Source organism: Neolamprologus brichardi, chromosome 1 (genome assembly GCF_056152115.1).
Source record: "Neolamprologus brichardi isolate AB-2024 chromosome 1, ASM5615211v1, whole genome shotgun sequence".
NCBI classification, from domain to species: domain Eukaryota; kingdom Metazoa; phylum Chordata; class Actinopteri; order Cichliformes; family Cichlidae; genus Neolamprologus; species Neolamprologus brichardi.
The window spans coordinates 17,839,252-17,855,409 of record NC_142104.1 but is presented as its reverse complement, the minus strand read 5'-3'; the positions used below and the strand labels follow the sequence as shown (position 1 = coordinate 17,855,409).

General features: G+C 40.1%; 1 protein-coding gene across 1 annotated transcript; it reads left to right on the top strand.

Moving 5' to 3' along the window:
* Positions 1–239: 239 nt before the first annotated feature.
* On the top strand, positions 240–15,877 carry LOC102776911 (calretinin-like). The gene is made up of 11 exons (XM_006780042.2): positions 240–410; positions 6,692–6,768; positions 8,322–8,411; positions 8,615–8,695; positions 9,735–9,791; positions 10,643–10,720; positions 10,886–10,941; positions 11,033–11,072; positions 12,953–13,006; positions 15,083–15,154; positions 15,290–15,877. Exons 1-11 carry the CDS (start codon positions 317–319, stop codon positions 15,404–15,406), a joined length of 816 nt encoding a protein of 271 aa, XP_006780105.2. The 5' UTR covers positions 240–316; the 3' UTR covers positions 15,407–15,877.
* Positions 15,878–16,158: the final 281 nt, after the last annotated feature.

Genomic DNA, 16,158 nt, shown 5'->3' with positions numbered 1-16,158 from the left:
TTGGATGATGTATAATGATCCTTCTATGAAACCAGCAGCCTGGACGGCAGTTAATGGTGACTCATATACAAAGCCCAGAGGACACCCCCCCCCCCCCCTCCCCAAACACACACACTCCTCCTGTAATTGGTCTTCTGCTGTTGCTCTCTTCGCGGTCGAGACGCCCCCGTGTGGCGCACAGCAGAAGTGCGGGCATCGCGGGTGGTTTAAAAGCCCCGGCTGAGGAGGCGCATCCCACAGACCCGAGGAACTCTACACCGGGAAAAGTTTACCTCCAACTACTGTGGACGACTTAAAGCTGGGAGAAACAGCAAAGATGGCAACTCAACCGCAGCAGCCGCCCCAACTGCACCTGGCTGAGCTGACCGCAGCGCAGTTCATCGACATCTGGAAGCATTTTGACGTAGACGGTCAGTGCGCTCAAGTGTCCGCCTGTCTAATGACTGTGGAACTAGCCATCGGATCAATTTGTGTTTATTACTAAACAGTAATTATGTAGAAGGTGGGGTTGAAATTAGTGCATATAAGAGAATTTTGTGTCCAGCTAAAGTTGAAACCCTTTTGTGCGTTAAAAAAACATAATTCAGCGACTGTAAAATGTAGTAAAAATCTGCAGAATCAGTGCAGTAATGTCACAAACTGCAGTAAGAAAATTAACTAATAGGTTACTATATATAGGATACATTTGTGATATGAGTAAACAGTTTTTCTATTTTACTTAGTAAAATCCACCAGATTAAATCACTGTAGATCATTTACGTTGTGACTTTATTTACTATAGAAATGTGTCAGGGGGTCTGCAGTGGATTGTAAAGTTGTGTTACGAAGAGGATGCTGAAAAAGAGGGCGAAGGGAAAAAAACAGATCAGAAACAGTGAGAGGAAGGGCTGAAAGATAGAAAAGAGAGAGTGAAGGGGATATAGGGGAGAGAGCGATGTGGATGCAGAGGAGGGAGGGGAAAAGGGGTAGCAGGGTGGGGGATGGAGGGAGCGTGAAAAGGTAAGAGATGAGAGGATGCAAGAGTGAAGGAGTGTTTTTTTCTCTCTGGATTTTGTTGGGTGGAGCTTACAGTGAAGTGGAGAGTGGATAGTGTGTGTGTGTGTGTGTGTGTGTGTGTGTGTGTGTGTGTGTGTGTGTACTTGTACAGCTATCGTTATGAGGATCAGTTTGAGTTTTAGACCACTGGATTGAGGACATGTTGGATGATCCTGTCTATCACAGCCCTCCACTTGCTTTTAGGGTTAAGGATATAAACAGGTTCAGGTTAGGGTCGATGTTAAAAGATGGCCATGTAAATGTGCCAGAATGCATGCTCACTGGCAAACAGTTATATTCACTTATATTCATTAATGCAAGTGTTAATGTAATTTAATAAGATATAGGTATTTTTACTCTGGTCTGTATTTATCCATCTATATTGTTTTAGTGTGAGCTGTCGCATTGGAGAACAAGTGGAACTTTCTGTGTGGCATTTAAAGCACCAAAACAAGCAAACAAGCAAATAAAAACCTACCTTGAACTGTTGAGAGAGGTTTCAGGCCTATTTCCTACTTAGCAACCCAATCACTCTCCAGGAGAAAGTGACCATCTTCCCATGCCTCCCATGAGGGGCTCATGTGTGAGCTGCAATGTTAGCTACAGTCATGTAAAAAACTAGTTACACCCTACCTGCTTTCATAGGAATATGAATATGCAGCTAGGTGCTGCTGATCAGGTGACCTTGATTAAATGCTTATATGAGGACGTCTGCTGGTCTGAAACATTCACGTGTGTTAACACAATACCGCAATGTTCACGGGGGTAGACATCCCAGTCAATTGACCCCAAGGCTAGATGTCCAATGCTCAGAGAAACTGCAAAAAGCCCAGACTTTAGTGGCCCCAGTTAGCATGTTAAAAGTTAAACTAAAAAGCCAAACAAGTATGACTTGTTCGAACGGGTTGGCAGGACAAACTCTCTTCTCTCTAAAAAGAACGTTGCAGCACAGCTTAGTTTTGCAAAGTTGCATGTGAACAACCCACACAACTTCTGGAACAATGTCAATTGAAGCAGAAATGTTTGGCCATAATGCACAGCACATCAGCAAGAACACCTCAGGCCAGCTGAAGCTACTGAGGTGTTCGTTGGCGGGGGTGACGCGATGCCACTGATATGAATGAGCTTGTTAAACTTGTTACAGTCCAATAACTCCAGCCGTACTTATCTTGTTCATTTTGAATCTTTATTCCACTTCCCTCTGTTGTATTTGATGTCAACAGTTCTCTTTATCCAACACCATATCATGACAGCACAGCGGTCACAAACTGTTTGCTCCTTCCGAACAACAACACACCTGCCGCTAATTACGTGTGTCTACCTTAAATACATGTCCATAAACACCATGTCGTAAAACACAAAAGGTGACCCCTAGCGGCATACATAAGGTACCAACATAAAAAATGGCTCCTACATCAGCCGTTAAGCATCATGGTGGAGGGGTGGTGATTTGGGCTTGTTTTTGCAGCCACAGGATCTGAGCACCTTAAAATCGTTGAGTTAACCATGAACTGCTCTGTATACCAAAGTATTCTGGAATCAAATGTGAGGCCATCTGTCCAGCAGCTAAAGCTTGGCCAAAATTGGGTCATGCAACAGAACTATGATCCCAAGCACAGCAACAAATCTGCAAGAGAATGGCTGAAAAAGAAAAGAATCAACGTGCTGCGATGGTCCAAAGTCAAGACTTCAACCTGATTGATGTCCCCTGAAGGTATCTTAGAAGAACTGTAACTGCTCACAACCGTCAATGCAGTGAAGCAACATTGTAAAGTGGGCCACAGTGATAAAGCCATACAGAAAACAATTACTTGAATGTATTTCTGTGACAGATGTTTCTACAGGAACAGTCCTGATCTTTAGAGAACTGCAGCTATACGCTTTCTTTGTTTTGTTTTGAGGATGTGGATAGTAGAAAGAAAATTCTCAGTGCAAGCATGATGAATTTTTTTTTGAGTATCTGGGTCATGATTTCAAGAAAAAGACCAGATTTTGAAATGCATTTTCAAACTTTGAAAATTACAAGGCAGGAGGAGGCAGACATTTCTACAGCCAGCATTTCCGAAACTGGACAGTTTGCACTAAAATAAATATGAATATAGCGTAACTTGCATCACAGAGGAAAGCAATGATCAGTGTAATTAATTTTGAGGTAGACTTCATTATAACATATCTTTAAAGTAACATTAAGTGCTCAAGGTGGAATGAAATTTTCAGTGTTTTTTATTTTAATTTCTAAGATTTGAAATGAAAACAAATCTTATTTTAGTCTATAAATGGATCAAAACTACAAAAGCTGTTATATCAGTTTCAAGGAATAAAAGTAAATAAAATTCCTAAGTTTAGTTTAAGTTTAGTTGATGCATATTTGCAATTAGTGATATTATATCTGATATACAAATAGATATTCGTTTAACTGTGGGGCAGCTGAACTGCAGAAGAGTGCTTTCATCGCCTCACTTTGTTTCACGATGAGCCGATCCAGCTGTACATATTTTCATTTTGCAACTTCAGCTGAAAGATTACCCTCTGAAGCCATTGAGAAAAAGTCATGACCTTTATTTGTCCGATAAATTTGCAGTTTGTTTTCATCAAACAGCACAGCCTGACAGTACTGCAGTGGCCCACAGAGCTTTCACAATAAGCCTCACTGTAAATCCTGCTCCCTTTCAACACTTTAGTTCATTTTAACCCCAATTTGTTCCTAATCTAAGTTATTTTTGTGGCTTAACTGTGCCTGTAGAAGGAGAGGGTTAGGAGCACCTCAGTAAGGGTGAGGAGTAATTAATTCCCCACTCCAAGATGGACTCAATTGCAAAAGTGAGAGAAATGAGTTAACCACAACCTCGACAGTCTGTTTTGGGTGATATGTAGGCAGTGCGCTTTTGTTGACTAAAAGGGCATCAACAAATTCCTTTCTGTAGTGCAGCAAGGATTGTATAGTTACCAGACGGATGCAGTCACAGTGACACTAACCACCGGTTTGTAGATTCCTTCTTGGAGACCTCAGGTTAACCAGTTAGATTTTCTGAAAGCATATGTCATAGGTGAAAAGTGATAAACTGAGGACATTGCACCGGATGCTCAGTCATGAGGTAGTCACATCCTAAAGTATATCCTGCTGTATTATAAATTCTACTCTAAATGGGACCATATTAATGCAAAATGAACATTGCTTTGTATTAAAGAAGATTTTAAACTCATGATTGGTACCACAAACTCACGGGGAAAATGTTTATTAAGTTCATAAATCACTGTCGAGTATGATTATTTTCTTATAGATTTTTATTAAAAAACCAGAGGAACTGCCCCCTGTTGGTCATTAAAAAAAACAACAGCCGGGTTTCACTTTTCAGACCCGGTGACTTTATCCATCTTTGATATAAAGTGTATCCGACAGAAAACTTTGCTTTGCAGTGAATTAAACACAAAGAATGAATCAAATTTTCCTCTTTGTCATACAAACAAAAACAACTCATACAGCTGATACTGCAGCATGTAGTGCCTCATGAGGGTTTGTGTTCACACCTAGGGGTGAAACACTCAGGCGCCCTTTCTGAGAAATCTGTTTCCCACATGACCCTCTTTTGTCATTTTTAGTCATCGTGCATCAGCTGAATTGTTTCCGAGGTGTCACTGAGCAATCAGCAGTTGAGCTGTGTTTTTGTTTGGGGAGAGAAACGACTGCATCTGCTCAGTGTGCAGTGGTGCGCTCCATGTGACAGCTGAGATTCGGACTGCAACATAAACTCTGGCAGCGGGCGCCGATGAGCTGAGAGGGGTTGCTTATGTAGGCCCGGGGTGCGGACATATGATAGAAATATCACCACAGATTATGCGCTCTTTTCCAACCTCCTTAGCATCCACCCATTCACTTTCTTTGCTGGGAGGCTATCACATCTGGCAAAAGGTTAAAGGCAGTGGACACCCTGGTTTGAGCACCACTCCACCACAAGGCCAGCACAGAGAGAAAAACTGCCACGATCAATTTAAATTAACCAGTTCTGAAAGATAGTGGGAGGAAACAAGCACCCACTCACGCACATAGAGAACGCACAACATCCACATACAAACGCTCAAATCCACTCTTTTCACTATGAGACAACTCTGTACCATATCATTTAATAAAATGATATAAAATAAGGATTCCTCCTTATTTTAATAAATTTTATTTTAATACCAAAGATATTTTTTGTTTTTTGGACACAATGAATTTCCGTGAATTTTATCTTTGCTTGTTCGTCCACTCGTTCAGTTATTTATCTATACAAGTAATAGTGTGATGCAAAAATTAATGGTCAGACTGTTGACCCTTTCTCCTGACATCTTGATGACCAGATGATTTTTATAGCTTAAATTCTGCAATTTAAAAGCTTTCTATCATTAATTTGCACTTTGATAGAGATTATGGTCGTCCAGCCATTTTACCATTTAAATCCCAGCCTCTTAGAAATAGTAAAAAATAAAGGGAATCTCAACTGAACATCACTATATGCTGAACTGAGGCTGTGTAGTTTTTGCATGTTGTATCTTTTGGTTTTTTTGCACCCAAAGCTTTGTAATCTTTCTCTGAAAAACTGACATGTTTATGTCGAAACATACCATAACTAACCCGTAGCCCAGATGGTGACATGGAGCACCTATCAAATAAAGTGTCCAAATAATGCTGGGCACCGAGATGAGAGGAAGGGAGGAAAGGACGAAGAGAGGGAGAAAACGATCAAAAAGGAAGGGAGATGAGAGGATAAGAGATTAAGAGATGAAGATAGGAGCATAGTGCATCTCTGCATTTTACTCTGTTTTTATTTCAAATAACCTTTACATCGATGTCTATTTTTGCAACATAAAAAGCAACCCCTCCCCCCTTGGTATAGTACACAGATGGGACTCATTCTTATGATTAAAAAGAGACTGGGGAGTGTAATTTATGTTACCGTGTTACTGGCAAACCAGTGAAGTAAATTATTGTGTTAAATTATCTCGGGTCATGTGATCATCATAAGAAGCACAAACCCAGACAGAGGGACAGGATGCCCCAATAAGCATCAATCTGACCGAACACTTTCACCCTCTTAGGCAAGAAAACGAAGCGCTCATTATGCTGCTTACACTCTGGCAGCGCTTGACTGTTTTTTTTATTTATTTCAGCATGACACTGAATCGCCACACAGCTAAATATCAGCTTAGCATGACCTTGTTTTTGTGTAACATACCTTTCCAGTTCATCAGAGTGAGTTTTACTTCTGTAGAGATGATATAGCAGCTGGTCATCTTATTTCCCAGTGTGGCCGTCCTCCAGGATTCACTCATATCTTGTCCAGTGGTCATTCAGAGTTTTATTCAGATTTTTGTGCTGATTTGATGGATGGACCAGCCAAATATATTTAGAGAGTGATTTTGGTGAAGCTGTGGGCATGTACAGGCTCCATATACACTCCTGTAAACTGCTTACTGGGGTAAGAGGACTTGAGACTGAACTAGAGCTCAATGTTTGGTGGCTGTTGCCAAATTTAAAGAACCCCTGGTGACCTTTAATCACTCATCCACATCTGAGTCTTTAATTAAACTTTTGAACAGTCAACAAAACTTGAGGCGACTTAAAAGCCTCATAACATCATTTGTGCCAAACTAATTTTGTTCCTCTGATGCGCCGCAGGAAATGGTTACATTGAAGGGAAGGAGTTAGAAAACTTCTTCAGCGAGCTGGAGAATGCAAGACGAGGAGCAGGGATGGTGAGTGTGTTTACTCTTTGTACATCCATCAGTTTATTTTCTTCCACTTGTCCAATTCAGGGTTGTGGGGGTGTTGAAAAATTTGTCCCAGCTGTCATAGGGCAAGAGGCAAAGTACACCTTGGAAAGGTCGCCAGTCTATCATCAAGAGACAGACAACCATTTACGCTCCTATACACACCTACAGTCAATATAGAATCACCAATTAACCTAAGGTGGATGTCTTTGGAGAGAAATGGAGGCAAACTCCACATAGAAAGAGCCTGAATTTGAACCCAGGAAACCCGAAGCTTCCTGTTGTGAGGCAACAGCACTGACCACTGCACAACCGTGTTGCTCTAATCAGTTAATATAAATGGACAACTTGTCTATCGCTCAGCTTCAAGTGAAGTGAAGTCAAAATTTATCCTTGTATCATATTAGTTGACCAGAGTGCTGTACAGGCTGTTATATTATATATAACAGTCACTAAATTAAAAATAAATATGAACTATAAAATAAAATATACAGTAAAAAACATAAACCTTGATTGTAAAATATAAATCTTGGTTAAAAGAAGAAAAATAAAATAAAAAAATATTAGAAGTAAATTGCACAATAAAAAATATCACAAGGTGCTTTATATTGCAAGCTAAAAACACTACAATAATACAGAGAAAACCCCTGTAATCAATGCAAATTTTGCCTTTATATGTGCAAAATCTGCGTCACTTTATCACGAGAATGTGCATGTATTAATTTGGTGATACAGAAAATGTATAAATGTTGTTATGCTTGATTCTAATGTGCTACAAAGTGGATTTGACTCTGTTAGAATTTGAGCTATTCGAACACAAAATACACAACAAGAATACCCGTTCAGTCACTAAAATTAATTTCACATTGATACTAAAAACTAAACAAACTAAAGTGATTCTCACATTTCCTTCAGCACAAGACTGCGGTACGGTAACATTTTAAAGTTTAAATGTATCCAGTTTAAGGTTTCAGAGCTCTAATGTTCTGCTGCCACCTCAGAAATAAACACCACCATTAAGAGTGCATTCAATTATAATTGAATTAAAATCTTTGTCTTAGCACTTTATGCACTAAATCCCAAGATAAATGATTCTCTCCAACATTTATCTAATGGCTTATTTATAAAAATGTTGCATTATATTTTTTACCACCATTTTATTCATCATTATCATCATCATCTGATAATGTCTCAGATTGGAGTGGATGGCACTCATAGGGATCATTTTGTGCAGATCAAGAGTCATATGGCCGCGAAAAGCCACTTTTTATGCTTCTTCTGCCCCTCTGCAAAGGCAGAGCGTGTAAACCTAAAAGTATTCCACTGAAAGCCCCAAAATCATGTATTTATTTTTAGCCCATGATGTGCGGGGCTTAGAATAAAGAGGTTGAGAGCTGGAGGAAGAGAGCTGTCTATTTTCAGATTGTGGTGTTTTGTTCTGTTTTCAAGAGTTATGCCCATTACTAAACCTTACTCTATAAGAGTAACCTTTCTTATATTTCATATATCTTGATAAGTGTAATTCGATGTGTTTGCAGGATCCCTCACATGCCACATTCAAAGAAAAGATGAAAGAGTTCATGGCCAGCTTTGACAAGAATTCTGATGGGAGAATTGAGATGTCAGAGGTGAGAACAATTTATTTTCTTAGAAACTTTTTATCCAGCCTCATTCATCCTCTTTTGTTCCCTGTTTGTCTTCACTGTGAACGGCAATTGTTTATATGAAGCCTACATTTCAAATGCTTCACACTCTCTAACTACAAACCAATAACATAACATATGTGACGTTGGTTAATAATCGTCCCATTTCTTCATGTATCACTCTGCAGTTGGCTCAGATTCTGCCCACAGAAGAAAACTTCCTGATCTGTTTCAGAGAGTTTGTTGGATCCAGTTCTGAATTCATGGCAGTAAGTTGGCATATATGCACATCTGTGTCCCGGGCTTTAACTGTTGATATGCAGCGAGCACTCTTACATAACCCTACACATTTGGTCAGCCAAGCTCATATTCTTATCCAAAGCCATTCAGTTGAATGTAAAGAATTAGCCTCCTTCCTTCTGTGCTTCTTTTGAAGTCCCATATTTTGGAGGGAAAGTTGCTCAGTGACTAATAAATCTTAGTGAGCTATGAAATTTGCTCACAATCGCCTCTAGTCCGTGTGCCATTACAGCCCGTCCTGTGGGACGCCCGTTCAACTGACTCACATTTCCTTTAATTTTCCTGCCAAGTTAGGACACCTGTTTCATACAGAGACAATCCACTAAAGGTGTGAATTGTTAATTAGAACCCTGGATACTCATAAAATATTCGATATTGTCCTGAAAACTGCTGTGTTTGAGATCTAGGTCACACTCACGCCTGGCAGCAGAATGACATCACTGATGTGCATAAATTCTCTTTGGCCATTTTGATGAATAGTTGAAATAACCTAAAATTAGAAGCAAATAGAAAATAGAGTAAATAGTTATTTGATGACTCTGAGCCTGAGAAGCATCTTTATATCACCTATAATGGATTAATTACATTGAAGGAGTTTTTCCAAAGATATTTTAACAACTTGTACATAATAAAGCAGAGATTTCCTGTTTGAGAGAAAACATCTGGTGAGCTTAAATTGTAAATAAACTGTACAAACACACACTTGATGTGCACTACTTTAGAAGGTTTTTAGTGGTGTGATGTTCAGGCTGTTCTGTGTGTTAAAGCTATTCTCAGATAGCCATACATTATGAATGGAGCACAGCTTTGTGCAGGGGAAACGCAGAGAGCGCTGGAGGACTTTTAGGTATCCATCTTTGATGAGGTCTTTGACAGAGTCAACATTAACACAGTGTTTGTTTTTACTGGAGTTTTTATGAGTGTGTAAGGATTTAGTTTTATTATTTTACTGTCAAAGTGGTTAAAGATGATATGGTGTTTTCTGAAAACATTACTCTTGTCCGGCAGGCCTGGCGGAAGTATGACACTGACCGCAGTGGATACATTGAATCGAATGAGCTGAAGGTAAATCACAAATAAAGCAAAAATAAATGTAGTATCATTATGCAGATGGACAGTTTTGTTGGTTTTGTTCATGCATTTTAGAAATCTTCTCTGCAAACCATTTTCTTCAGACTCTAGGTAAATGTGACCCAGTGTGTGACCCTCGTATGTAGTCTTCTTCATGGACTATCCATGTATGTAATCCTAAACAGATTGAGTGGCTCCATCTCTGCATGCAGACACGCTTTGCTGCATCCACATAAAAGCATTAATTCAAACTTTAGGTCTTTTCCTCATTATTCAGGCCTACACAACACTGAAACAGCAAAATATGACTTCAGTAGTCTCTATGTGTGCTACTATACAGCAGATTGCTGCATGGGGCAGTGATCTGTGCAGTAAATTCAAATTGATCACTAGGGCTGCAGTATTGCCCCTACATGTGATAATAACTAATTAATATCACACGTAGGGGCAATTTACATAGACACACCAGTATTTAAGACATATTTAGAAAATATTTTGACTAGTTATACATGTCATTTTCCTTTCACAACCAAAAGGCAGCAGTAAGTAGATAAAATGTGGAGTGTGACTGGCTGTGCAGCGAATACACTAAACTAATCTGTCCTTGGTTGAGATGATTCATTTCTGTGTGTTACGCTGTTGGAACAATCGGTGCTACTGATTGAACTACTCTGAAACTGCACATGGACATGACACGCTCCATTAAAAATTCTGCCATGTGAAAAACAAAACGTCAACTTGAAAATGTCTGTGAAGGTTCTCACAGTTTGTTTTCAACTTGAAAACAAACACTCAGCTTGCTCATCTAATCAGTGGCTGAGGTGGTTATTTTGTTCTCACTTCAGGGTTTCCTGTCAGACCTGCTGAAGAAGGCGAACAGAAACTATGAAGACAAGAAGCTTAATGAATACACGCAGACGATTGTGAGTGCCACGAGGCAAAGATTGCAAAGATTGCAGCCCATTAGCACAGAATAACCCTGTATTTCTGTGGGCTAAACACTTAACTGCCGCATTTAAGCTCCCTTGAGTAGTTAATATGTGATACATTACTTCAATAATTTCCCTGTTAATTTTCTTTCTGTGTAGCTAAATATGTTTGATCTTAATGGCGATGGGAAGCTGGGCCTCTCTGAGATGGCCAGGTGAGTGTCGTCTTTGTGTTATTTGTATGCTAGGAACATTTTTAAAACTTTTCTTTAAGGACACCGTTCACATGTCTGTGTTTCACCACAGGCTCTTGCCGGTCCAGGAAAATTTCCTGCTGAAGTTCCAGGTAAGATTATACTTATAAGCGACAAAAGCCTGTTCCTTCAGATCCCGTCAGTTCCTTTTGATGTGAAAAAGTCAGAAACTGAAGAGCTCTCCAGAGATTCAGAACAAAATTATATATGATAGCTAAATATATGATAGTCTAAGTTCCCCTTCTGCGGCCAGATGGGCTCCATGTTTCTTGGTGTATTGGGATGGGATTTCTAGGTTCAACATCTTTCTCTGTGAATGCCTGATTGAGCTGGGATTTTGTAAACCACTGAGGCAGTCCAGCCAGGCAGATAAAACCTATCTGGCAGGACAACAACGTTGGTCAGGTACAGTCATGTAAGAAAGAAAGGTTTCACAGGAAGAGGCTTAGTAGCAGCTAGGTGCTGCTAATCAAATCTGCTTGATTAATTGATCATCGGGAAGTGTTAGCAACGTTATACAAAAAAACAGAGGTTTTGGCAGTTCACTGGTCTGTAGCACATCTGTAGCACTCAGATGTGTGTTAATACATCTCCACAAACTCACATAAAAACCCAAAACCCACATCCCAGATTCTACAGACTTCAGTTAGCACGCTAAGTGTTAAAGTTTGTGACAGTAAAATGAGAAAAAAGAACAAGTGTGGCCTGTTTGGCAGGGTTTCCAGCAAAAAGCTTCTCTCTCTAAAAAAAAGAAAAAAAATGGCAGCACATTTTATGTCTTCAACGTTACATCTGAACGAACCACTAGACTTTCAGAACTATGTCTTTTGGACACTTGCATGTCAGCACAAACACCTCATACCACCTGTCAGTGCAGTGGTGGTTGAGGATTGATGATTTTGGTTTGTTTTGCTGCCACAGGACCTAGGCACCTTGGAGTCAATGAGTAGACTATGAACGCATCTATATACCAAAGTGATCTAGAGTCGGATGTGAAGCCATCTGTCTGACAGCTAAAGCTTGGCCCAAAGTGAGTTATGCAAGAGGACAATGATCCCAAACACAGCAGCAAATCTACAACAGAAGGGCTGAAAAAGGAAAAAAATCAACGTGTTACAGTGACCCAGTTAAAGCTGAGACTCTGACCTGCTTGAAAAGCTGAAGAAGTCTGTTACGTAGCACTTATCAGCAGGTGTCTGTGTGAACCTTTAACTCCTAGTCACTCCTGGGAACATGCACCACTGTTCCAGGTTTTCTCCATTTGTTGATAATGGCCCTCATTGTGGTTCAGTAGAGTCTCAAAGCCTTAGAAATGGCTTTATAACCCTTTCCAGGCTTTGTTTCTCAGCTCTTCTTGGGCTCTTCTAGCCTGCTTCAGGGTCTATTTAAGTCACGTCTTGACTATACAGGTCTGGCTCAGGTGTGGTGAATGAAACTGAACCCAGCTTCCCAAAAAAATGTGGTTAATCACAGTTAACTCATTATTTAACAAGCGGGGGAACACTTTCTCACACAGCGGATTGGATAGATTTTTCCCTTTAGTATTTACTCAGGTTATTTTTGTCTAATGTTTATTTTTTTTGATGATCTGGATCATGTAAGTGTGACAAATATGCAAAATAAATAAGACATCAGGGAGAGGTGAAATACTTGTAAACAGCACTGTAGAAGATTATTATTAAAAAAAGAAAACATGACCTCTGTGTGTATAGGTTTCACCTTTCTTTCCACATATACATCCCATGTGTACCATGTCATGATATGTACAGCTGACTTGTGAGGGCAGATCCGCAATTTCTTTCGGACAGAGGATTAGTCTGTCTGCTGAGGATTAACTGAACTCTAGTCCCAGTTATCATAATCTGCATGGATTAATATCGGTTCTGGATCTGATGGGGCTTTTACCGCTTTCTAGAAATACCCATCAGTTTCTAACAAATTTCACTCCTCTCTGTTTTTCTCTTACACACAGGGTATCAGACTCACGGTTAAGGAGTTTGACTCCATCTTCACTTTCTACGATGAGGTGAAAACAGCATCTTCCTCAGCTTCTTCTGTCATAGTTTATATTCCCTTCCTGTGTATTATGCATGGTGTGTGGTACCTAAACAGATGTGTGCAGCTGTGCTAGCAGCTTTGTAAAGCTGTACTGGAGCTAGTTGCTCAGATCAGAATGCTAACACCCTTACAGATAACTCTGAATATCTTACATTGTCAAGTGCTTGATGATTTTGTTTTGCTCTCTACTATAAATGTCACCCTCATGGGGATTGGTGGAAAACTGAGGATCAAATAATTCTGGATCATCATCACGGGGAAATGTCTTGGCAGTCTATATAATGTCATGGATTTGGGGATAGAAACACTAGTGACTGATCCACATGTCACTGCAGGGATTAATAAAATCATTTTGATTTGATTATCATACAAAGTATCTGTGAAATACTTTCTAAACAAACACACTGGGTCAGACATGGACACGCTGGGGAGATTATGCCTCTCAGCTGGCTCAGGAGCGTATCTGTGTTGCCCTGGAAGAGCTGGAGGCTGTGACCAGCGATAAAAGGGTCTGGGCATCCCTGCTTAGGCTGCTGTTCCTGTGACCCGGGCCCAGATCAGCGGTAGAAAGTGGATAGTTTTAGTTCTGCTATCATCATGGGAATTTCAGTCTTTTGTTCTGCTTTAGTACAGAATGAATTACTTAAAAAACAAATTAATAGTGTAATGTAAAAAGCATCTGTCCTAATTAACAAAGAGGTAAGGTCTTAGTGTCTCAGTCTTAGCCTCAAAGAATTGCTGTGAGTGTTGATGAAGGGTGTACTGGCAGGTGTAGATGGATGGAGGAGGTTGCAACTCCTTGGCAATACCGGTAAGTCTGGATAACAGGTAAGCACAGCAGAGCCAGGACCCAGGAAAAAGAGGAAGACATGCAGTCAAAGTGCCTCATACAAATGAGGGAGACGAACAATTTGACGGAGTTCTGCTGTCCTTCTAGCCACTAAGTATTCAGGATAATGTGATTGAACACAGGTGTAGATGGCTCCCAGTGGAGGCCATGACCGAAGGGAGACTGAGGAAAACGTCAGCTTACTTCACCACCTGCACAGAAAAAGAAACTAAAGAAAGCACAATCGATGACAGAAGAAGGAAAACAAAACCCTTTAGCCTGGACCATGATAGTATCTGATCATGAATGAAAAAAATTGAATTGATTTTTCACTCTTGATGTGTTGACTGAGGGCATGGCAGAAGTAGCTCGTTGATAAGAAAATCATGGCGTCCCACACCTTCAAGAAAGACAATTTTTCTTTTATTAACGGTTTCTTGGTGAACCGTTAATGCTGCAGCTGCAAATACAGTTTTGGTCGCAGTATAATCAGAGTAATTATTTTAAGGTCATTTTTAAACTGAACAAATATGACAAATATGTACAGATTTGTACACACGAAACGTTTCTTGTGCAGTTTGTCACAGGATTTGTCTGCTAGCTAAGTGCTCAGTTGTTGTAAATGTGCGATACTGAAGGAAGAGCAACACAGGACGGGAGAGAAAGATGAGAGAATGTTTTCAAACACAAGAGAAATTTAATACATTGGATGTCCTAATTATGTTTTTGTGAAAAATCTTGCAAAAGTAATTGAAGTGTACTGTTTTTTGTATTGTTTAAAGGTTTCATGAGAATATCAGCTAGTTTGGCATATTTTGTGCAGTATTTTGGGGAAGATTACAGCAGGCTGTAGCTTACATGGTCAATGTTTGGATGTACATCAAGGGCAGCAGACATCAGTTTATATTTAAGGTCATGATTAGATTCACTCACTGAATTCAAATTTTTGCTTTACAGTGACAAATGGTGGAAAATCAGCCGAATAGCTCATGAAACATCTGCGTATATCTTGTTTAATTCAGTGGGATTATTCACAACGTGCACACTAAGAAACTCACAAAACAAGTTGTTATGTGACTTATTTCTAAGCAGTGTTTTCCCCTATGCTGCACCTCTACACCTGATCCGGTTCCCTCACCTGCTTTGATCCCTGCTTTTAGGAGAAATTTTCCTTGTCTGTATAATTCAAACCTCCTCTCTTGTCTCATCCACCAGGATGGTAACGGATGTATTGATGAGCAGGAGCTCGATGCTCTGCTGAAGGACCTCTGTGACAAGAACAAAATGGTAATGAATAGTCAACCTATTGATTAATCAGTTCAGGTTACTTGTCTACTTGCTAAATATAGAGGAGAGAGGAGATTGCTGTAGTGTAGAGTATGCTTATCCGCTGACTCGGTGTGCCCGTGTCATTTATGGCAGGACGTGGACTCAACCGGACTGGAGGATTACAAGAAGAGCATCATGGCTCTATCAGATGGAGGGAAACTGTACCGCACTGAGATGGAGATCGTCCTCTGCCGGGACTCCATGCTGTGACTCCTCTGCCTGGACTCCATCCTCCCCCCACGGCCTCCTCCTTCCTACCTCCTGATGTAACCTGCTGCATGTATGACCCCCAGCCTCGCTACACCACTTAGAGTGAAGACAAAAACGCTCCTGAAAGCACAGTGTACTGCAGCCCTGCTGTTTAGTCTTTGTACCATCAGAGTTTCTTCTTCTTCTTTTTTAAACATGCAGTTCAATAGTGAGACAGCTAGCAATGACTAAAGTAATATATTGAGTATTTATTCATTTGATGTCCCATTTTTGATATGCGTTTCTATTTTTTAATTAATTTCTGTCGACATATGTTCCCCTCCTGTTGAATTCAAGTTGAATGCTTCTGTTGAATTTGTTTATTTATTTCAAACTCATTCACCATTTATTATGATGAGCTTGTTTTATTTGATGAGGCTTGTACTGTTTACTAAAGATATTACCGAAAGAATGAATAAATATAACATGACAGCTCTTGTCCCAGTTATTCATTCGCATCAAAAGAAGTCCCACCAGCGCATAAATACTGTTTTGTTACACGTCAACTATCAGGGGGATTGTTTCCACTGTGCCACAGCTGCCGCAGTAAGACGTTGATGTAGTCTGTTCTCACTCCTAGTGTCTCGTGGCAAGTACAACTGCAGGACAGATGCCCAGAGCAAGAGTGTTTTCTCCAGAGCACTCCACCTTCACTTTCTAATCTCCTGGTACCAGAAAGTGTGATGTAAAAAGAGCTTGTGCTACTCCATTTT